At 34.2% G+C, this 25,629-nt stretch overlaps 1 protein-coding gene across 15 annotated transcripts in view; it reads right to left on the bottom strand.

The window, feature by feature from the left end:
• Positions 1-89: 89 nt before the first annotated feature.
• LOC123546888 (voltage-dependent calcium channel type A subunit alpha-1-like) overlaps positions 90-25,629 on the bottom strand; it is a 363,448-nt gene continuing 337,908 nt past the window's right edge. For 10 of the 15 annotated variants that reach the window (XM_053524572.1, XM_053524565.1, XM_053524561.1 and 7 more), the window contains 10 exons: positions 25,407-25,511; positions 24,943-25,052; positions 24,302-24,316; positions 19,366-19,383; positions 15,605-15,711; positions 10,727-10,841; positions 9,972-10,094; positions 8,420-8,732; positions 1,670-7,443; positions 90-834 (listed from right to left, as the gene is read on the bottom strand). In XM_053524572.1, coding sequence (XP_053380547.1) covers positions 6,398-7,443; positions 8,420-8,732; positions 9,972-10,094; positions 10,727-10,841; positions 15,605-15,711; positions 19,366-19,383; positions 24,302-24,316; positions 24,943-25,052; positions 25,407-25,511 — 1,952 coding nt within the window. In that variant the 3' untranslated portion in view covers positions 90-834; positions 1,670-6,397. The remainder of the gene's footprint in view (positions 835-1,669; positions 7,444-8,419; positions 8,733-9,971; positions 10,095-10,726; positions 10,842-15,604; positions 15,712-19,365; positions 19,384-24,301; positions 24,317-24,942; positions 25,053-25,406; positions 25,512-25,629) is intronic. The other 5 variants (XM_053524566.1, XM_053524568.1, XM_053524563.1 and 2 more) reach the window with 5 other exon arrangements.

Genomic DNA, 25,629 nt, shown 5'->3' on the forward strand with positions numbered 1-25,629 from the left:
GGAAGAATACTTTAGCGAACGGAAATGTCGAATATCATTTCGGGTGTACTACCTTTAAAACCTACACATACAAATAACAAAAAACTTACTTATAATATTATTTTATTGGTCATTGAAGCAAATTTATAAATAGTTTGATAAAAAATGAAACAAGTACATCGCATAAGAGATTTACATTTGAAATTCAATAACAAAAATCACAGATATTTTTTAATTCAAGTATTGGTAACATATGAATATAAATCTAGTTATATCGATTTAGTTATATATCCAAAATGAATGCCCGTAAAACATAGTATAAATTATTTAATATACAAAGCAATATATACAGACAGCTTTGTTATTATATACTTTCCATTCTAACATGGCTCGATTTAATTGCCAGTTAAATAAAGAAGAATGTCAAGCCCTTTTTTTTGCTGCGATAAACAAAGACTGACGCGCGGACCGGTAAGAGAGCATTATGACGTCAAGTTGCCGTATTACGTCCGGTTCATTACTCCTCAGGCAAATGCAGCCCAGTTTTGTATTTATCAAAACATTTTAATGAGAATGTTAGAATGAAAATAATCAAGGCCTTGTTGTAGTTTTTCGTCTAATTTACCACGATTTCTATCGTTCAGATGCTTCAGTATTTAACCACTCGGACTTACTCCCTCGTGGTTCAATGCCCGCGCATCTGAACTCTGAACCGTGATAAGGCCTTGATTATTTGATAAATAGGAAAACGGTGCATAACATAAATTATATGATGTGAAATTTAGTTTACATTTTATGTATTTTGCATTTACTGATCACAATGGTTAACCCATGCTCTTTTTCACAAAGATAAGACTTACAGTGAAACACCGCTCGCTCGAGGTCGCAAGGGGATGAGCAAAATGCTCGAGTTATCCATGGGTTCGAGCGACCCAAACATTGACCAACATACGAAGAAAATTGAAGTTTGTTTTACCAATTGTCATTGAGACCATTTGCAGAGGAAACGGTGATGCGCAATGATAACACACTCGTGACATTTTCATTAAACGTATTACAAACGTTATTTATGGCACATGTGAAGAAACAGCTAGGAAATTTTATTTCATTTATTTATTTATTTATTTTTTTAAATACTATAATCGAATTCGCAATTTTCTTCTCCAAATTAATATCTCATAATTATCGTCTCAATTTTGTGAAAAGGCTATCTTATTTCCTTTATTTTCAATGCAATCAACTGTTGATTAAAATATTAAGATTTTTTAATTATCTTCTCGATCCCGCAGAAAAAAGTAATAATTTTTAAAATAACAATTTTGATCAATAAAATTTTTCTTCCACCTTTCATCAACAATTAATCTCATTATTAGATCAAATATACCGACAAACAAAAATTTAAGATAGTCGGGGAATAGACGGACGTGCGAAAATTTTAGATTAACCGATACATTCTGACCGCCGAAGGTGTGAACAATTTTGAAATCTCTGCTCGAGTTTGCCATAAGCAACAAAGAGTAAATTAATACAAAGGGACCAGGTGTCATGCTCGAGCGATCGAGTTATCGATGCTCGACCCAGCCATGGTAATTCCACATAGAAAATAGAAGGAAATCGGCCGGGACCTCATGAATTGCTCGAGCGAGCCCGGGTGCTCGAGTTATCGATGCTCGAGCGAGCGGTGTTTCACTGTATTATGTTTTCAAAATTCCCCTAAATCTAGGCTCTGTTGTACCGGGCAATAACAATTGTGATAACATTCACGAAATATAACTCAAAACATTAGCTAATGAGTGTTATTCCATGATTTCTTAGAGCTCATAATTAGTAAAATTGATAACTTCTGGGTTAACACATTTTCGTCCTAGTAGTTAGAAACTGTACCATCTGATAAATACAAATTTACTTTTATACGTCTTCGTTGCATTTCAAAATTAGTACGCCTTTGTGAGATAAATATATGACTACATATTTTCAATTTGTGTAATTTGTTTTAAAGAAATAAACAATATTGCCATATACGCCGATACATTTAAACTTGTGTTTTGTAAGTTACTTGACGCAAGCAGATTTGTTCCATGTATATATTTTTATAGTTTCAGACACAGGACACAATTATATATCTATGAGTATGGTATGGTAATTCTTTATACACACATGTTACCAATACTAAAATATATAATGAAAACACGTAGGGGTTAGAATGACAAAAAAGTACATGCATTTACATTTTTGAGTGTGTTCATATTTACCTGTGTAGTAAATGAATATGAATCTATACATAAATGAGAGTGAAAAATTAAAAGCAGTTTAAATCACATATAGTTTCTATTCTGTAACACCATCTACACGTATTTATCTTTTATTGCAACTGAACACACATCTATATTTTAATACGTCTATCATATCATATAACGCATGTTCACTCTATATGTAAAACAATAATATTTGAAATAAGAAAAAAAAGTGAGTAACATTTATATTCAATTGACAAACACTTGAAAAGCATTCAAGTTGACGCTGTTATAAAACAACAAACATATTTTCAAACAAAACTTTATAATCCTATAAAATACTACTGGAATGCCTATAGTTAACTAAATTGAATAGCTTAATGACTTAGTTGGGCACATGTTCTCGTTCTGAGTCTGTAGCTTTCACTCGAATAAGAAAAGACAAAAGTAACCATGCAAAATGTATAACAACAATGGAATGTAACATATTCAAATTCATCATATGGATCAAAAACCTAAAAAGTAACAAATATAAAGGATTAACGTTACCCGCATGAGAACACTCATTTCAGGCAATAGACCCGTAGAGACATTTGACAATTTAGGTTAAATCACGTATTCTCCTAATACTATTCCGGCATTTTCCGGCTGCCAATTTACTTCATTGTAGCAACTTGCCGGAAAGTGCCGAAACCAGATACAGAGAAAGACGTAATAGTACGGAAATTGCCGAATCTCCTTACAGGCTCACTTACTTAACACATTTATTCATTTCTAAAAGCTATGTTTTGATTTATGTAAAATGAAACTTAAACAAGCGTTGTTATAGACATCATAACACCGTCCTGAAACACACAATGAGTACATTGTTCGTATAGAATATCAATGACTTCTGAATTCCCATCATATAATAGCCGAGTTTTTGACCACTTTGAGATTTCAACAGTTTCACTATTTTTGATGTGCTCGTGTTATGTTCACCTGTTCATTAAGATATTTCATTTCTAGGTACTAACTTTTGTGATATAACATGTGCATACATTGTTTATGATGCATTTATAAGTATGTAGCATTAAAACCTTACATCTTAAAATCTACATAGAAACATATTTATTTTAAGTTTACGACATACACAGGTTGATGTAGCATTTTATTTTAAATTTTCGTCATAATATATCAAGTTACATTTTTTTTGGCATGCATCTCAAATTTTATACTCTATGTGTGCACGCGATATTCAAAGAGATCCTAGAACTCATTAATAGGGTTTCCTTTTTTAATGTTATTTACAATAAGTAAGATTTTTTTGTCTAAATTTCAAAGAATTTGGAGAGAGGCTATACCCCTTTAACGTCTGAAAAAAAAACCTAAGGAGGATCTTGAAATACACTTTAAATATAGTTTATATGGATGTTTATATTAACATCATCATAATAGCAAGCCACTGGAATGTGTTTATACATGAAATTCATATAATAATACATTCAATAAAGTTTGTACACATGTACACATATTTAATATTTATTAGACTAGAAGTTTTAATGTTAACGATGAGTATTTACATATAACAATCATATAGTCAATAATAATACAACTGGCAATAGATAGGATTATATAAAAGTTGTGATATTCTCCCGCTTGCATTGTTGTGCGACTTACAGGCGGAAGAACAAAAGATTTTGGAAAAAAAGACTTAGTTCAAAACTCGGAATTATCTACTGTTTGAAGGTCAGTCATATTCACTAATACATTCAGTGTTGTAAATTTACAAAAAATAAAAAAATATTGTATTTTGACTTGTAAAACAATAGTTTAAATAAAGAAAAGGAAGCCAGATCAATGTTCTGATAAAGAAATACACATTTCTAAAACCTTGTATCTGCGTTTTTGTCATTATTGCCTTCAGGATAGCTATTGGGAAGTACTTCCACTAAATGTATTAAAGGCAATGGACCCGTAATTAAAACCGGCAATTTCCGTGCGATATAGTATTCTTGTCTGATATTTCGGTATTCTTCTGTTGTAAAGTAGTAAATGTAGTTATTTTCCGTAACAACCGAGGGATGCCGAAAGTAAACACGTAGAATACGTAAATCGCACAGAAATCGCCGATTTTCATTGTGGACCTTCTACCTTAATAAGGGCAATCAAGAACTCATATAGCTCTGCATGTTTAATATTAAAAATGTTATACAGATCTATTTGTATATTTTTAGTTATCTTTTTTTGAGACTCTTTACGACTTGCAATGTTTCTCGAAACATTGCTTACAATAGCTTGCTTATAATATATCTACTGTAAAGCCGTAAACTAATTTAAAAACAATTTAGCAATTATGCCAAGATTTATCGAATCTGTAACGCTGTGGAAGAAATGAGCATGTATAAGATTTGAAGTCCATGACTTCATCGCAGACTTTCAAAGGTTCGGTCCCAGCATGCTATGGAATGGAAACTCATAAACGTGTACTAGCCATATACATTTTAATACTCAGATAGGAGGTATATAAATTATTATATACCTAACGCACACTGACCACCATTATGGTTGAACATAGACTAAGCAAAGATATCAGAAATCCTACACTTTTCGGCTAGAAACGGAAGCTGGAGACATGTTCTGGCAATATGATATAGATATAGATTTCCAATGTCTACTGTCGAGTAGATGACAAAGTTCTGTCGGGAAAGTTAACCAACTACTCGACACTGTAAAACTAGATCAACACATTTAACAATAGATGGACAGAACTTTGTAATTCAACATACAAGTTTTCTTTATCAGGCTATATCACGTACTTTACTTCTATTCCTATTAAAACATCTTGATTAAAAATAATAAACAAATAAAACACTCAGTCTAATAGAATTACAAATGATTGTGAGATAAAATGGAATTATGTTTCTTCAATATATCCATACTAATGTGTCTAATATTATCTGTGTGTTATCTTCCCTTCAAATATTTGAGCTACTGTTTGTTACATTCAGGCATGCATATATTATCATATGAAATAAAATGTTAACAGAATTCTCTAAAACGTCTCGACAATATATATTGTACTTAAAGGGGCATTCCCCGTGTGTTATGTAGTATATTTTGAAAATTAAGCTGTTGCTTTTTGTTTTGGTAATTAGTTTAAACATATTTTATTTCAGCGACTCATGAGACATTTACAAAATAGCAATTGACGAATTGGACAGGAAGGTATTTTAGCTTACGGTTGACCTCCCCTTTTGCGGTATTTGCAGAATAAAAGTTTAAAAGAAATATCCATATTCATACAGTCTGAAACATATGTAGACATGGCTTTCGTTTTGGGGAGGCTGCGTTTTTGGTGCGTGGCATTCCCTGTTTGATATTTTTCTTTGTTTTTTCTGTTCAACTTAGCTGTACTTTAAGTCATGCACATAAATTATTATTTTAAATAATATAAACTGATGCTTTTGTCTAAAAATGATACATTTTATTGCAGTCGACACTTTGAGTCATGTCCCTTAATCAATTGTATGTAATATTTGTCTCATTATACACCAATTTTATATTATCGCATACATATAGTGCAAAACTGGCAAAAAGTATTACTTTTCTTTTGATAACCACATAACAAAAACTTTGTCAACAGTGTATAAAATTTCAACTTGATAAAATTATAGAAGAAAAAATAAAGAACAAAAACAAGAACAAAGAATCTATAACAACACTCCAGCAATGTGGAACGAGTATAAAGTGAGGTAACAGGAAGAAATACTTTAGTAATGAAAAAACGCATTTTGTTTAAACTAAGGTGACATCCTTACAGATACATATTCATGCATATGACAGTAAATACAAGTCCTTTAAAATCTCACTTTGCTTGTGTTTTTTATAAGTTGCAAATTCGTTATCGACGGGAATACTTATCCAGCAGTAGGGAAGCTCTTGTACTTGTATAGATAATAATTCTGAACAGAAAAGTTAAGTTCCCAGGTATCCACACAAAGACCGATAAGAGTTAAACACTAACTAGAAGCTAAGTATGTCACATGTTTGAGCAAAGCATGACACGTATTAGGATGCTTGTTGTACGAATATTTATCTGGAAATGCTGTGATGAAGTGGCAGTACTAGACATTTTTGTTACAGTTTATTGACACCGAACTTTAAGTAACGCCATTTACCTTAATTAATACAAACACATTTTATTAACACCAATCCTCATCGTCGTCATCAGAATCGTTAGTTAAAGGAACATTGCTATCACTTCTGAGTTCCATTTTGTCTTGTTTTCTATTACCGTTTCTTTTATATCCGTTTGGAACATGTGCTTGAGGTCTAGGCGACCGCGGCGGTGTGTGTCCTTGATTATTATGACTTGGATTAGAATGCATCCGTTCACGCGACCTATCACTACGACCTCGGCCAGAACTGGCTCCATGATTTGTTTCTTCAAAATGTCTACTCGGAACATGTCGCGAATCATCCATATGTCTGTTCGGAAGATGTCTAGTTCTTTCGTTTTCACGTGCTCTATTAAAGTCTGGTGAGTGACGTGAAACGCGATTTCCACTGTCATTCGGTGGCACATTTGGTCGCCTACTGTAATGACCTGGGAGAGACCTAGTTTGACCGGGTCTGTCCCGTGGATCACTTATCTTATTCAAATTGTTTCTTTCAGTTGGACTGTAAGGTTCGGGGCGTCCAAGTTTTCCTGGCGGAGGAATATTATGCGGCACAGGGGCTATATTCAATTTAGGTTTGCGTGTCGGAGAAGTATTTAATCTAGGAAAGTTAATACTTCCTGGGCTTTTGGAAGGCTGACGGATAGTAGGGGAAGGCATTACACGCGGCATGTTCTCTTTGAGCTTGGGTTGAGCAAGATTCAGCGTAGAAGGCTTGGTGGGTTGTACTGGAGCCATAGGTAACTTCCGTGTCGAACGTTTTGGTGGTGTATTCACAGGACTACTCACTGGTGATGGACTCCTAGAACGGTCGGTTAGATTCGAGCCTCCGTAATACTCATTCATAGGTGTAGAAGATGGGGTGGGATTAGGTGATGGCGATCTAGATCTCGTTTCTAAAGATGTGGAGCGATACATTTCCGATCTGATGCGCGGCTGGGGACTAGGAAGTGGTGATCCCATGACGTGTGGTTGAGGCATCAATGGCGGCCGTTGCTGTTTCAGTCGCGGTCTACTACGAAGCTGCGGTGAGTTTGGTATACTTATGCTGTCTTCGTGTCGTGCCGGAGCTAAAACAAAGCGCAGTATTTCAATATTCAAAAACCAAGTGCACAAAGAATCCTTGTAAATTATTTCTACATCCAAATATCTATTTCTGAAATATGCTGTAACAATGAATTATTCATGCTGTGTTAGATATAAAAGCAGGCATTATCAATCTGTCTATATTATGAATTTTCTGCAAATAATTTCATGACATAAACGATTCATGCATGACTGTCAATTTAATGTCCGCTGAATCAGATCTATCTTTCGCAATTCTGAATTCGATATTTGCCTAATATTCTAAATAATTAAATATCAAGATTTTATTTTAACTACACTGTTATTTCCTTTCGTATTTAAGAAAGTGTTATATATATGAATATACATATTTTTGCAAAACATGTATACAGCATCAGGATCACTGATTTGGTAACCACGGAAATGTTCATGAAATCTGTAATAAACATGTAGAATCAAAAAAGCATGTATTTTAGATGTCAGCGCACATCTTTTTCTTGCCATGTCCATAAAAAACTAAATGTGCGTTAACCAACATGTAATGTTACCTCTAAAGCTGTCCCGTTTCAGGCGGTAATATGAAGGCCCTGTTGCATGGATAAGATAATTATATAAAATCACAGATGCTTTCTGATACCGTAGATGTGTATGTCTGCCATATGTTGAAACTTAAATAAGTATAATAACCCTACTTTGTTTTACCTTACCACTTGACACATGGCAAAATGCAATTAAATTATATTATTGTATTGGAAAGAAAAAAAGAAGAAATAATGCAAAACTACCGTCTAGTTTGGTTTCCTTAAAAAGAATATGTAAAAAGTAGTTCCAGTTCTTTGGTATAGATCTAGTAATTATTAACATACTTGTGTAACGCAAGATTTTTTTTCTACTTCTCCAAAAGACATGTTCAACATAAAAGTATTTGTAAAAATCTTTAAAATAGTATGTTAAAAAGTTGTAAGCTACATGTGTATTTACCTTTATGTTTTCTACGCTCTTGCTCAACAATCTCGTGCGCTTGTTCACATATATTTGCTACAGCCGAAGCGAAGCCAACATCAATCTGATTTCTTCTTGGCGAAGTAGACCTCCGAAAGGGGCCCGGAGAGGTGGCTGGAGACTCAAACGGGCTCCTATGGTTCAACAACGGGGATCGTGGCGTAACAGGTGTTGTAGGCAAAGAGGGACTCTGCTGACTTATATGACTTGTCTCTGACGGCGGTCGTGGTATACCGTGACCAGCATGCTCTGGACGCAGTCCGTGTGAAAAGTCAAGATGCTTGTCTAATGACTAAAAACAAAAACGGCAAATACAAGAACTGTCTATATTATATACTCTCGAAATGCATCAGTGAGATCATTCATGTACCTTGTAAATATTTACTCTGAACTTAACATTACATTTTGTGTCACCAATAAGTCAATCTCATATTGCATGTTCTTGTAGTTAAAGTAATGCTATGCTCAAGTAAATACTGAAGTACACCATATGCAAATGTCTAGAAAGAACGGTTTAATATTTTGATATAACACGAACGTTAAAATAGTACCAATAAAGTTCACCAAGTTCAAGGGTAGGTAGAGGGTTAACTAATTCATTTAACTGCAAGAAATACTTCCAAACAACCTAAACAAGTCAGGTAACTGGGAAAAGCGAGTTTGGTTTGCCCACCACAACTTAGCATTTAGATATAATCGTATAAGTAAGTGAAAAAAACATAGCAAAATGACAATACTAGATAAGTTAAGGTGTTCCGGAAGGGCTATTATTGTTTCGCCCCTTCGCCCTGTAGATTGACAAGGGCGACAGTGCAATCCATGAATAACCTGGTGCGAAAATACGACAGCCAGATAATATGATGCGAAAACGTAAAAAGGCAACGCAAGGACGCGTTATCAATACCATACTTTCACATTTTCTTGTTTTGCATTTTCGCATCATATTATTACACTTTTGTCCCTTCGACCCTATTATACGATCTTTTAGGGCCATATTACGAAAGTTTATCGCACTTGTAATATCATTTATATTTCATAAATTGACCATCCAAGAACTCTGAACGTTTCAAGTGTTTGAATGCAAAAATAAAATATTGTTGCTAATAAAAATATTATAGATATGCCCATCACCTTGATCGAGTACAAATACCAGCACCAATTCTAAGCCCAAATAAATACCAATTAGATATTATATATCAACTAATATAAACACTGTATGAAAAAAGACATCTCCCAATATAACAATGTTAAACCAGTAACGTTCACGCTTTATAAAGAGAAAGCTATGCAATTGAAGAATGCCGAAATATTGAAGTGAATGTCAGAATGGAATTCTTGCCTGGTTTAGCAGTTTCAAATGCAGTCAGTCTGAACTATTGCTTAATTCCTTAAGGTTTTAAATGTATCTTATTATAGGCCACAGAGGAAAAAATGTTAATCCATCTATAAAATCTCATTTCATACAGTGTACTAGGAGATTACATGCAGCGTTACATGCAGCGTAAAGAACCTTCTACCCCGGGTAGTTCACCTTATAATGTTCTGACACGACATAGATACCAGATGACCTATCATCAGTGGTATTTCCGGTTTCATCAGTTGAGAACGAGTCATTTATGTAACCGTGCAACCCTCCATAGCGTATGTACCGTGTCTAGTAAACGTCACATATAATTTGATTTTTTAGAAATTTCAGTAGAAAACGTAAAAAAAACATTCTTGTATACGGCAAATGTTTTCTTGCAGATATTGAAATTGTTGAGACTCTCAATTTTTCATAGAATCTATATTAACTCGTATGTTTCATAATTCCTTATATCACCTGACAGGTCTATAGTTAAAGTTAAAAGAAAGAATATGAACAATTATTTCTACAATATCATGTAATTAAACAATAGAGTTGCTTGCCTGCCAATAGCCGAAATTATTGGCTCTGGATCTTTCGGACCCCGGAAAATTATTCTGACTACTGAGCGGCAAGTCAATCAATAAGTGTACCATAACGTAAGTAGAGGTGTAAACGCAAATAAAGTAATATTCAATTCCATATATTGTTTCCCTTATGATTAAATTCTTAAACCATAAAAGCAGTCCAAAAAGAGCAGATATCCACATGTATGCTAGTGTAATCAGTAAGATTGCATTCCACAAAGCTGTTGAGTACAAACAGCAATAGCAAAATACAAGATGCACATAGCAACTTTTCCATAGTTTGTAAATCTTGAAACTGACTAACTCCTTTTTAAACAAACAAAAAATGCACCGGAAGGTAAAGACAAAGCATACCTGCATGCTGCCTAACTCTTGCCCATGTCCACCTCCCCCTCGGTTTCGACGTTTACTGCTGTTCCGACGGAGAAAACTGAAAGAACGGTGACGATGTGTTTTGTCATATTCGGAACTGTAAAACATTTAGACACAAAACGCTACAACATTTACACATGCAAGCACACACATATATCATACAAGTATTGGAACAACCTGTGCAAATACAGGACCCAATCTGACTAAAGTACATCTCCAATTAACGCTACGCTTTGGATCTTAAGACGTGCTATTGATAGACTCGTTCTGACGACCCATCCGCTAGCCAATCAGAGCCTTGCTCTCAATATTTTGAAAGTGAGGGTAAAAGTTTTAAAAAATCTACATTTAGCCTGGGTTTTTCATGTTTGCAATTCTTATGACGAACACATCATGACTGCGCCCTCGTGTTTTGAGAGGTATCATATTTCACGGTACGGTCACGTAAGGTGTCAGGCAGCCGGTAAGGTCAGTCGATAGAGCACTCGCCCTGTAAGTTCGAGCCCCGGACTGACTGTACATTTTTCTCACCCTTTGTGACATTCGACGCTATTTTGATGGTTCAGCCAAATGCTTATTGAAACGAGTCGTCTGATTGGTTCAAATAAAAATAGATTTGCGAAAATAAAAATAGCAATATTGAAATCCAAATATACAGAAAGGTGAATGTGAATGGGTCATCCACAGATCTTCGTTTAAAATATCAAGTACTTTAGTCAGATTGATACAGGACCTATTTTACAACTTTAAAACGTCTGTGAAAGACCCGTATTCTAAATTTACAAGTGTAAAAAGGCCTGTAAATGGTAATATCGCAAATTACAGATGTAAAACATTCTGGTCTTACTCAAAAAAATCTGTAAATTGAATTTTACAGTTGACAGTTACAACTGCAAAACTCTCATTTTTCAAAATTGCAGCTGTAAATATTTATGGAGGGAAACGTGAGTACTGTCAGCCGTCATTAATGCATTTTGCTGGATATAACATAACTGAAATTCAGATATTGGAATCTCAATTGTAATTGGGAACCATAACAGTTTAAACATGTAATGTAGTTGTAAAACGACATGTATAAGCACAGACAATAATCGTTTACAACACAGATAAATTTGGTAAGTTTTAAAGAAATAATGAAAAGATTGTTATAAGTTTTATGACAAAGGAATCTTACAAACAATACATATCGAATAGTTTCTACATTGTAACTCTTGAATCTTGCAATTGTTATACTGTAAACATATCTCATAATTATTGTTCTTTTCTTACTATATTATACATGGTTTTGCCTTTTCGTAGTAATTGCTACCCTTTTCAGGGAATAACCATTCATCTTTAAGCTTTTTGTACCTCTGTGTTTTTCAAAGCCTGTAATATTTCTACAGCTGTAACTTTAAGCTTATTAGCTCACCTGTCACATAGTGACAAGGTGAGCTTTTGTGATCACCCTTCGTCCGTCGTCCGTTGTCTGTGCGTGCGTGCGTGCGTGCGTGCGTATGTCAACAATTTCTTGTCTTCATGATAGTAGTTTCATTTATGATTTTATTTTAACCAAACTTGCACACAACTTGTATCACCATAAGATCTCGGTTCCTTTCTTGAACTGGCCAGATCCCGTTATGGGTTCCAGAGTTATGGAGCCTGAAAGGGCCAAAATTAGCTATTTTGACCTTGTCTGCACAATAGCAGCTTTATTTATAATTTGATTTTTACCAAACTTGCACACAACTTGTATCACCATAAGATCTTGGTTCCTTTCTTGAACTGGCCAGATTTCATTATGGGTTCCAGAGTTATGACCCCTGAAAGGGCCAGAATTAGCTATTTTGACCTTGTCTGCACAATAGCAGCTTCATTTATGATTTGAATTTAATCACCTTTCGTCCGTCGTCCGTCGTCTGTGCGTGCGTGCGTCCGTTAACAATTTCTTGTCTGCACGATAGTGGTTACATTTATGATTTTATTTTAACCAAACTTGCACACAACTTGTATCACCATAAGATCTCGGTTCGGTTCCTTTCTTGAACCAGCCATATCCCTTAATGGGTTCCAGATTTATGGCCCCTGAAAGGGCCAAAATTAGCTATGTTGACCTTGTCTGCACAATAGCAGCTTCATTTAAGATTTGATTTTAACCAAACTTGCACACAACTTGTATCACCACAAGATCTTGGTTCCTTTGTTGAATTGGCCAGATTCCATCATGGGTTCCAGAGTTATGGCCCCTTAAAGGTCCAAAATTTGCTATTTTGGCTTTTGCAGCCATATAGAGACTTCATTTATGGTTTGATTTGATACAAACTTCCAAAATATCTTCAACAACAATAAATCTTGGATTCCATGAGGAATCTGTCAGATCCAATCGTAGGTTCCAGAGTTATTTTATATCTAATTACCTCCCCTGATTGTAATCAAAATGGATTTATATCAGTAAGTACTTAAGGGACTGTTGCAAAAAAATGTTTATCCTGATGATATTTAATGTGTATGCCTATGTGCTCTATGTCAAAACTTGATCATATCATTTTGAGCAATGGTACTCAGGTGAGCGATACAGGGCCATCATGGCACTCTTGTTTACTGTATTTTCACAGCTGTATCTAACTTGCATAATTCGAACCGGTTTAACAGTCGCAAAATGTTGTTATATAAAATCTAAAGGAGCAAATTTGAATACAATTTAATACCTATTTGAACAAAAATATAGGGGTTTTAAAGCCTATAAATTCGTTCTTTAATTTACACACTAAAAACCTGGAAATAAAATCAAAATAAAATTCAAACAAGCTACAGTGCAAGTGAATAAAGTCTACGTCGTGATTCTTTTGGAGAACAGAAATACAAACTAGAGATTGTTTCTCAGGAGCGACGTGTCTCTCACCACTAACGACGCAGAAATTGTAAAATGCCACAAGTTAAGGGCCAAAACTCCAGGGAAAACCACTGAACCATAACATTCAGATAGTATACACAACTAGACTGAGTAGTAATAACTGCTTTGAAGTTTGGTGTAACTCCAACCAATGGTAAAGGAGAGGAAGCAGAGACCCACGAATTTGACAATTCAAGGGTCAAGACTCCGCTTAAATCAATCAATCAAAACATGATGATAATATGTACAACTATGCTTCACACTAATCACTTGTAAGTTTTGGTGAAATTCAGCCTAATCGTATACAGCGAAAAATAAAGCTCCATAACTCCCCTGAAAATCACTGAACCGGAACATGCTGAAATTATGTATAGTAAGACTTGGCACTGAACACTCCTGTAAGGTTTGGTGGAAATCAACCCTTTAAAAACAAAAACAGGCTAAAACGTAGTAAGATTAAAATTTGACGAATCAAAGGCCATAACTCTGAAAAACATTGAAATGGAACATGCTCATGATATTTTTTGTGAAGCTTGGTGTTATTCATTTCTAGTAACTGCACCGGAACATGCCCGCGATATGTATAAATATGCTTTGTACTGATAACTCCTGTAAAGTTTGGTGGAAATCAGCCAAATAATTTATGAGAAGTGGCCAAAACATCATGAATTTGAAAAGTGAAGGATCATAACTACGCTGAAAATCGTCAAATCATAAAATACCAGCAATATGCACTATATGAGACTTATCAATGATCACTCCTGTAAGGTTTTGTCGAAATCCACACAATAATATAAAAGTGGCCAAAAACAGCATAAAATTTGATGAAGCAATGACCATAACTCCGCTGAAAATCATCGAACCATAAAACGCCGACGACATGCACAACTAAGCTTGGCAACACTTACTTCTTGTGAAATTTCGTGTAAATGCGTCCAGTGGTGTTTGAGAAGTTGTGTGACATACAGGCAGACGGACCGACAGGCGGACAACACTAAATAAATATATCTCCATAACTACACGTTGGAGACATAAATATACCACGCAGAAAGAATAGCAGACACGGTTTGAAAGAAAGAGTCTACTGACAGAGGTAAAACTGCTCGCTCACCTCGCATATGCTTAAGCGGAATTCTATCATACATATACATTAAATGAACAGCATAATCTAAAAGGACTAGAAAATATGACAACACATTGGAACAAAGTATGGTAAGACTTTAACAACCGTCCCACAACACTTTAAGATTACTGTAGTGATAGCTAATATGATAAATATGAATATCCTATGGAAGAATAGAACTCAGCCAAGAAATCTAATTTCAGAATAGGTTTAGAAATTTTACGTAGATAAGAACAAGATGCGAATAAATGCTCGCACAGTCAGACCTACTGACAATAACTGGAATCGTACAGAAAAGCAATTATCATGTGATGATCATCTTCTTTATAGTTTGTAAAATATTTTCGGTTTAAAAACTTAATACGCAAAAACAGGTTTAGTAAACTTGCGCTTATGAATGAAAATCTGTAAATGTTCGACTCGTTTCGTAATTCAGAAGGATCTTTTTCTACGCAGTAAAATTATTCACTCCAATACTTTTTGCATGCTCCATAAAATTTCAAATCAGAGCAAACATACAAACTGATTCATAACTGAAAGCCATTTAAAATTTGGTAAAAATATCTAACAAAATTTATATTATTGTTTTTGAAAATAAAGCAAGTGCTTGCATAACATTGTTCTCTATCATTCGAAATACAAGAAGTGGTTATAAATATTTCTCTCCGACACTCAAAATAAAAGAAGAACTTATACAAGCGTCCGCGTACTAGGTTAATGATTGGGGAAGCTGCGTTTTTTGGAACGGGGTTTTCCCTGTTGGATACTTATCCTCTTTGTTTTCTCTAACATTATTTCTCTGACAATCAAAAAAATAGGAAGTACCTAATATAACAATGACACTCAAAATAAAGAAAGTACTAACCTATGAGTGTCCTCGTCTCCAGAATGATCGGAATCAATGCTCTGGCTTGAGCGACCTGATGGCGTCCTCATGACGCCCATAAGGCGCTTGAACAAAGATGGCGGCCGCTGTGAAAAATAATATAACTTACTTTAATATACATTTATTACATTTTAAAATTAACACTGGAAATAGGGTTCTTGGAACTAGTAGGTGAAATTGAAAGCTTTGTTTATATAACTGCTTCAAGAGAAATGAAGAGGAAAGTACAGTTAATGGTTATATACAAGGATATAATTGTAAAATGCAATTTCAATTACCCTTACGTATCTCTATTAGCATGTTTATTTGAATATTTTCATTCATATGAGAATACCCTTAAGAGTAAGAAAACGTATGAAAGGAAGTGTATTTATTTTAATGTAAACGGACATGTGTGACTTTGGCTCAAACTGGCTCCCATTAAATGCAATAACAACAAAGTCCAACAAAGGCAAAGCAAGTTTATAGAATATTAGATTACATCTTTAACGGTCTGTTAATGAAAAAAAATACGGAGTTCTGAATTCCCCCAAAAATATTCCAGAATTACACCTAGCGCGGTCATTTAGGTTAGTTATAGCAAAAAGTAGTCCACAAAATGCTATAGAAACAAATCTTTTGGACCTTTACTGTCTCATATTTTACTTCTCGTAACTAAAACGAAAAATAAATTGAAAATGTTTTGGTGTTTTATATCGGAATAAAAGGGTAAAAATTAATTTTAGATATTCGACTTTTTTTGGTAAAAATACCTTTACTATAGGTAATTCAGTGATATTTAGGGGACATCCAGAGCACCATCATAGAAAAGGTCTGTTAACAATGGAAATTTAAGCGTCCTTTTTGGGAATTTCATTATTGTGCTTGGTGGAGTTGTGACCAGTTCGGGTCAAAGTAAAACGCACGATTTCCAATTTTTATCATCACTGAGCATGTCACTGCAGACACTAGGAACTTTTGCAACATGATTATAATTATTGCCAATGTGATAATCTAAGGGTCGTATGACAGGAATGTAAACGTATTAATTTCAAATACACTAATAGATCTAAACAGTTCAATAAAATATACATACAAGGTATCATGCATTTAAAACTTATGTTACTCTGAATATCTTACATGTTCGATTTTTGTGTTAGGAAATTCTGTGCATTTGCAAAACAGACTAGATAATTATGTAAAATGTGCATCAAAATATAAACATTATCTAATTCTATAAAGAAACAGGTTTTCGGTATCACGTGGTGACGTTGTTTCTTAGTGCAGTCAAATTACAGCTACTTCAACTAATACTGTAGTGTTGCTAACAACGCATTAAGTTTGTGTACAGAAACATCAAAAATTCTAGTGCCGAATAAGTATAAAAGAAAATAAGACTTTTAACTATACACCTACATACTTTCGCTATTATATTGCAATATACATCTGTTCAGAATCATCGTATTCTTTTCTAGTAATATCGAATATGGAAACCTGACGTATAGCCGTTTTATTAGATCTTTCTTATATACCATCGATTACGGGTGAAATGCTTCTAGTACCGTAACTGTGTGTTAGTAAAGCTGATGGGGCTACAGAGTAACATAAACAATTTGCAACCACGTTAAGAGTTTATCTCTCAAAGATGTAACATAAACATTAGAACAAATTAAAATTGATACTGAAAGTCGGCTAAACACATTTTAAAATATTTCATTTATTGAACCATTTTAGAAGATATTTGCATCATATAACATTTAATGACTTTATATTTCTAAACCAGATTCAGATAGCTAATACATCCCAATACAACGTTTGCAAATTGGTTATGTTGCACTATTGTCATATTTATATTAACTTGCAGCATGCAGAATCCTAACCTGATCAAAGTCAGCAAGCAACGGAATATTATAGTCAATCTGTAACAACATAAAGGAAGAGAGAGGTTTAGACATAGTAAGACAGAAATATCCCTTTGTACATTGTACCGATATAAAGTATGCTGGTATATAAAGCATTGTTATTAACATGGCATTGCTTTACAATCGTTATTGTATAGAAACAATTCACGAATGTTTAAAAAGGAACAAAATGTCTAAGCCATCTCTTATATTTTGTATGAAATATATAACATGTATTAGAAAATGCCATTGCTATGTATGAGAATATATCATATGAATATTTAAAATTTACCAATAAAGAGATGTAGCTTTTATTTCAGTACAATTAAGGGAACTTTTGAAACTATCGCATAGAGTTTTAAAGAGCCATGTTTATAATAGCGTTAGAACTAATTCCGCATTCTAATAAAACTTTGGAATAACAATTAAACACATATATTATATTTCAAAGCACTATAACTATTTCTTATAATTGCAGCAGCATATCTAGATTAAAGCTAAGTCCTAACGGCAAAACATATAAGTAAAGGCTTCAAAGGTTTTTTTATCTTAAGTTCCAATAAACATCACAATTCAGTTAAATCATTACTCTATGTCGTTAATTCGTTTTATAAGATATTCCCTCTGAGTCTACTTAAATGAGCATCATTAATAACACTTTACCTAACTTCTGTAACAGTTGTACAGAATTTATACAAAATAAAATAGGGTCATGATGGCCCTAGATCGATCACCTGAATTTCACAGCTTGCTTGAGTGGAATGCAGAAGAAAGACATATCTGTGAAATTATTTTGGAATCTGACCGGAAAAAAAATCGACGTTTCCAACAAATAAATACATTGTGCGAGTAGGGGGATGAGGCAAAGTATGATGACACATTACTGAAGTACAGTATCAATATGGCCGTTGGTGTAGTTCTGGGGCTGAGAGGGTAATGCCGGCTTGATGGATGACGACGTGATACTAAGAGATAAGAGATAACTTCAAAGAACACAAGAAAACTGGGGAGGAGGCGGAGGCGTGTAATGTGAAGGGCGGGGAGTTTGAAGAAAAGCGGGATTGGTGAGCTTGGGGTAATGTAGACTGAAGCTTGAATGACTTTGTTGAGTGTCACCATAGGAACATCTGTGTGAAAATAATTTGAATTCAGGCCAATGTTATACATTTTATGCAGAGGAGAAATTTAAAGGTTTTCTCTACAGTCATATAGAAAAAACTATCCCTTTCCTCAAGCAGTAATGGCTTGGTAACGAAACAGAAACCAAATGATTTCAATGACAATATTGGAGGGTCACCCAAGCAACAATTCCTATGAAAATGAAATGGTGGTTTAACAGATGCTCTTTAAAGAAATTGTAGGCGACGGACAATGCACGGATTGACGGCGGACATCCAACTGTCCTAAAAGCTCACCATGAACACTTCGTGCGCAGGTAAGCTGAAAGTGTACAACCTGTAGGTATGCTTTGTGGATAGAACATAACGTAAACAAATATGACAACAATTACGTCTTTTCCAAGTGTTTTAAATAAATAAGTATCATTTCTGGTAAGTTGAGTGCTAATTTTGTTTTTAATTCGTGACATGTGAATAAAACTCGTCATTATATAATAAAAATATATTAAACAAAGCCATTGGTGAAACGTTAAACAGTGATAGTAGTTCAAAACGTCATAAGAAATACGTGACAGTGAAACAAGTATAGAAATGTCTAACAATGTTGAAATAGAACACTGCCAGATTCCGCATGCTCCCTAATGAGTAAAACATAAAATATAATTAGTAATAGAAAAGAGCAAGGCTCTGTTGTTATTAAGATAAAATATGTATAAAAGATGTAATCTACTATTTTTAATACCTCGTCATTTTCAGGGGGCTACAAAAAAGTAGAACGAATTACTTTCATATATCTACAAACAGTTTTTTTCTCTTTACTGATAAGCGCTTAATGTCCACGGGAGATTTATGTATACGCGTTTTTAATATTTGATTTAAGATCTCTTGTTAAAGACTCACCACAGAGTAACTATTTTGTTTTCATAACAGTAATTAAACATGTGTGGCATTGAAAAACTGAGTACAAATGTCTACTTTTTACAGTTTCAACTCGACTTTGGCATGTAAGAGGCAGTAAGAAGTTGTTTAGTATTTAAACTTTGCACAGAAGTGATGTGGCAGTATACACGGTAATCGGTTAGACCGGTTTGTTTTTTATAGTCTTTATATAAATACATTCTTGTTCAGTTTGTGTTAAAAAAATATACTGAAACGGACTGACTGAATAAACAGCAAAATAAGCAAATCAGTTGTGAGTCACAACAACTCGGATAGGGCATTAAATTCTCCAACTCTCATTTTTGTATTACCAGATATTATTATTATTTAGATTAGATTATATTATTTTGTATTATCAGAATTATTTTTATAACGATAAAACGGTCACTACGTTGTGGTGGACCTTTAAGCAATCTTTCACTCAAATATCAATATAAAACATAATGAAGGCAAGTTTAAGAAGACGAGCTAGCTTTTGTAATAAAATGTGTGTGTATTTAAAACGCCTAAATTTCGTTACAGTATTGATTAATGTTAAAGAACTTGCGTTATCGATCTTTCTACATGTGACGACTTATATCATATTTCATAGATTTATATTTTTATTAAACGTCACAAATGATAACTCTCAAACATGCCAATACAGTATTTCAAGATTGTTTGTTAGCCAAAAATGTTTCCACAGTTGCATTTCCGTACCCGTGGACACTAACCACAAAAAATCGTGTTTTTCCAGTCATTTATTACCAGAGTTTAAATATTAACAAATCTGTGTACAACCAAATCTTTTTAACTTTGTTAGAGTAATGAATGAATATGCGGAAAATTACATAAATAAAATGTATATATCTTTTAAAGAACTTATTTTTTATCATTTATAAAACTTTATACACTATAAATCAAAAAATGAAATAGCTTTATTGATACTAGGTGTAATACATGTTTAATGTAGAATGTCATTGAAAACCTGGAAGATATTCAAATCCAATAATAATCTTAGTAATATGCATGTTCCCTGTTACTTTGGATTACAGAATGCATTCAGATTAACTAAAAAACATATAATTTGACGATCTGTCTACAAACTGAAAAATGTCGACTTGAATCGGTCGATAAAATCGTTTGTCAAAACAGTGCAGTCTCGAGTTGCCCATTCTTTTTTTGAAGGCCTTAAAGGAATCAACTTTTGTAAAACAAAATCATGTCGGAACAGTTTTTTCTTATTGTAAATTGTATGTAAATTTACTAAATGGACACATTGTGATATATAAATTGCGCCACATTTCTGTTTCCTGCGTAACAAGAGACATGCGTCTTGTAAACCTAGAGGTAAATATCGTACTGTTTCGACAAATTTAAAACTAATTTTAAAGTAAAAATAAATTCCCGCCATATGGAAAGTTGATATAAAAACGTCATGCGTTTAAAAAAGACAAATCTGGAAATAAATGTTGAATATTAACAAAATAGTACCTAAACATAAAAGAACCTCATAGAAAAATTTTCATGCAACACAATAAAATAATTTAATGTAACAGCTTCAAAAATTAACATCGTTACAATTCGTCCTCATAAATGGTAAGTGTCCTTGGCTTCTCATTCTACAGACTCGTACGATGTATAATGATCTTAAAATGTCACTTATTTCTCAGTTTCTATGTTTATGTTGAGAAAAGGTATCTAAAACATATAATTCAAGAATGTGCAAGCACAGCTTTTATTTTGAATTTCATATCTACCTAGATGCCTGGAAAGAATATTCCAGATCATTATAAACTAAACATGTCTGGAGGTCTTTTCAATATAAGCTTTCAGAAAGCTATTCGTGTTCAGTCATATCAAATGTAGGACATCTAAGCGTCTATAAAATAAAAATTTGATACTTAGCGTTCGACTGGTAATGTGTTAAAATTTCAAGCAGCATTCGACTTTATGTTTAGTAATTTTGACATGCCTCTGGCATGCATACGTGTTATTCAGCATAACAAGCAATGACGTAATGTATTTACCTCTTTCAATGCAGTTGGCAAGGCAACGATGACGTCATTTTAGCCACGGCCATTATTAGTATAAAGATTAAGCAGAGGCAAAAGTTTTAAAGGAATGAATGTAACCTCTAAGATATGTTGTTTAATTGAGATAAGTTTGTGTTATAATGAGCGCCAGTGTTCGAGAGGTTCAAAAGAGCAGTATCTGTCGTGTTATTGGATTTAAGCTTAAGTTTTCATATTAACAGAAACAAAAGTTTTAGCTTAAATTTTCATATTAGTAGGAACAGAAATTTTAGCTCAAGTTAACATGAGCTTTCTCTTTTATATTAGTAGAAACAGGAATTTTAGCTTAAGTTTTTATATTAGTAGAAACAGAATGATGGATCGTACAAGATGTGCTGTATACCATTCGGATTTGTTTTGCTTTTGTCCAAGTTGAGCGAATAACCGTTCTGTCGTTTCTATATCATACAGATGCAAAACTCTGCCACTGATAAATACATCCTCAAATATCTTCTGAAGTATTTTGCTATATACGTAGTCAAAATTTTCACATTTCCTGTTATAAATCGTGCAAAATCAAAAGCGTCCAGACACAACTGCAAAATGTGTTTAAAAATGAATGAAATCTAGTTTCCCTCATATGAATATATTTATTTACAACCTGTGACCGACTATAATCCAGTAGTTATTTTATTCAGCTGTTGGAAATGCATAAAGCCATGTAATGTGTAATAATTAGAGATCTATATCACCTACGGAAAAGCTAAGCAGATAACAGATAAAGGTGATGGGAAACAAAATAGACATTTTGGGGAAAGTCTTTCCCTATAATTACTGAACAAAGGAAGTACATTTAGTGAATATGTCCTGATGAAAACAAAATAACAAACTAAGATAACTGAATAAAGACTGCTACAACTTAAAAACATGTGTACTGTTATATGGTGATTACGTAAAACTGAATAAATAACGGAACTAATGTATGAGACGTTGTGAAACATCAAGCGCAGAAGAGGCGGTGGGAGTGCTATACTGAGGTAAAACCCAAACAAGAGGGCCATGATGGCCCTATATCGCTCACCTGTTATCATTGCACTTAAGGACAAGTCTTCAAGGTCAAAAGATCATAATAGAAATCAATCAAAAGAATTATGAGAAAATATAGTTGAAATTTTCTTTAAGTAACTTTAAAAACAAGATTTGAAAACTTTTTGTAGAGGTCCACTAGGCAATGCTACATGTCAAATATCTAAGCTCTTCTGGTTTATTTTTAGAAAATTTTGAAGATTTTTCTATGTACAATCAAGTAACCCCATGGGGCAGGGTCAATTTGACCCCAGGGGTCATGATTTGAATAAACTTTGTAAAAGTCTAATAGGCAATGCTACATGTCAAATATCTAAGATCTAGGCCCTCTGGTTTATTTTTAGAATTTTTTTTTAAGATTTTCCTATGTAAAATCAAGTGACCCCTAGGGCGGAGTCAATTTTGACCCCGGGGGACAAGGTTTGAACAAATTTTGTAGAGGTCCACTAGGCAATGCTACATGTCAAATATCTAGTCTCTACGCCTTCTAGTTTATTTTTAGAAAATTTTTGAAGATTTTCCTATGTAAAATCAAGTGACCTCTGGGGCGGGGTCAATTTTGACCCAGGGGGTCATGATATGAACAAATTTTGTAGAGGTCCACTAGGTAATGCTACATGTGAAATATCTAAGCTCTAGGCCTTCTGGTTTGTTTTTAGAAAACTTTTGAAGATTTTCCGTTGTAAAGTCAAGTGACCCCTAGGGCGGGGTCAATTTTGACCCCCGGGTCATAATTTGAACAACTTTAGTAGAGGTCAACTAGGCAATGCTACATGTCAAATATCTAAGCTCTAGGGCTTCTGGTTTTTGAGAAGAAGATTTTTTAAATATTTTCTTATGTAAAATCAAGTGACCCCTGGGGCGGGGTCAATTTTGACCCCGGGGGCCATGATTTGAACAAATTTTGTAGAGGTCCACTAGGCAATGCTACATGTGAAATATCTAAGCTTTAGGCCTTCTGGTTTATTTTTAGAAATTTTTTGAAGATTTTCCTATGTAAAATCAAGTGCCCCCTGGGGCAGAGTCAATTTTGACCCCGGGGTCATGATTTGAACAATTTTAGTAGAGGTCCACTAGGCAATGCTACATGTCAAATATCTAAGCTCTAAGGCTTCTGGTTTTTGAGAAGAAGATTTTTTAAGATTTTCTTATGTAAAATCAAGTGACCCCTGGGGCGGGGTCAATTTTGACCCCGGGGTCATGATTTGAACAAACTTGGTAGAGGTCCACTAGGCAATGCTTCACACCAAATATCTAAGCTCTAGGTCTTCTGGTTTTTGAGAAGAAGATTTTTAAAGTTTTTCCTTTCGGTTGCCATGGCAACCAGTGTTCTGCATAGAATTCAATTCTTTGAACAATTTTGAAAGGGGGCCATCCAAGGAACATCCCTGTGAAGTTTCATCAAAATTGGCCTGTTGGTTTAGGAGGAGATGTTGTTTAAAGGAAAGTGTGGACGGACGACGGACGGACGGACAGACGGACGGACGGACGGACGGACGGACGGACGCCGGACGGTGAGCGATCACAATACCTCACCCTGAGCACTTTGTGCTCAGGTGAGCTAATAAAATATACAAAACAGAAGAGACAGTAGTAGTGCTATGAAAATGAAACATCAGAAGAATGGCCGAGGTGTATTGACCGTGTGACGTCATTTACCTCATCCAAGACTTCCTGAAAATGTTGAAAACAAATCACTGATCATGTATTGGGACATATATTCTACGTCGAGATTCACAATCACATTGAAACGGTAATGAAACGGTATTCCTAATTTTAAAGAATGCCATGAAAGTAGATACATATACACAATGTAAATATTCACTTTTCTCCAAACAAAAATATTGGTCACAACCATTCGCATACAAGAATATTAACATACACAAGACAATACATTTCTAAGGTTACCATTTAAAAGAATATAGACACACAAGTCCGCACAAAGGACAACCACGGGTATGGTAAATAATATATTACAAAGAACATAAATCGGGTTCAAAACACACACGTAAATTACATGTAGAGTAAAATTAATTTAATGACATAATTTCGGTGTAGTCCTTTTATATCAGTCCGAGAAATGAATTAATATTTGAAATTAATTATTCGCTATTTGTAACTATTAAGGAAAAAAGGACATCTGTGCCTGCGTACGACGTCGATTTATGACATCCTCTACTTTCGAAATGTGATCATTAACAGCCTATCCTCATAATGTAAACATTCATTTTCGATGCCTGTGCTCATTTGGAATTTAAAAACTTCTCAAAACAGCAGTTATCTATTAGACCAATACACACCTTTCTAGTAGTTTGTCCGTTCAGTTGACTAGCCTTATAGGCTTTCCAGTTCTCAGAAATAAGGAGGCCAACATATATCTTTCCAACCGTCATTTTCCCTTCGTTTAATTCTATAAGAAATATGTAATATCAAAATTCTACCTCTTCTTCTTCGCGTTCATTGAATTTACAGACATTCTAAGCATGTAAATGCCAAAATTTCTTTTTTTTTTGTAATCTGCAAATGACACATCTATTTATAGAAAAGATAACTATTGACTTAAGTGAATGAGATTTGGTCATTTAGGGAGGTCTCTTACTTTAAATGCAGCTTCTAAAACGAAAGTATTGATAATAAAAAGGGATATTTTCCAACAAACTTTTCGTTCATTTAGGAAAATTGACTTTCACCAGAAGGTTTATTTCCTAAGTCAAACAGGTCTTGTATTGACCAATGTATGACAGCCTTTGTTTGTTTTATTTACCTTCCTTTGGTGGTACTAGTAGATCAATAAGCTTCTTGGCCTGCACAGGCCACAGACGTTGTATAACCTCCCGCATTTCGTCATCCTTTTTGTCCATTTCTTCAGCTGAACGATGAAAAATACATTAACAAGGTTCATAATTAAGTCGAAATTTGACGGAAAAAAGTCACTTGATTCGAGGTACATTTTCAAAATGACACGCTCTAATACCGACTATTCTGTA

Source organism: Mercenaria mercenaria, chromosome 15 (genome assembly GCF_021730395.1).
Source record: "Mercenaria mercenaria strain notata chromosome 15, MADL_Memer_1, whole genome shotgun sequence".
Lineage (NCBI taxonomy): Eukaryota > Metazoa > Mollusca > Bivalvia > Venerida > Veneridae > Mercenaria > Mercenaria mercenaria.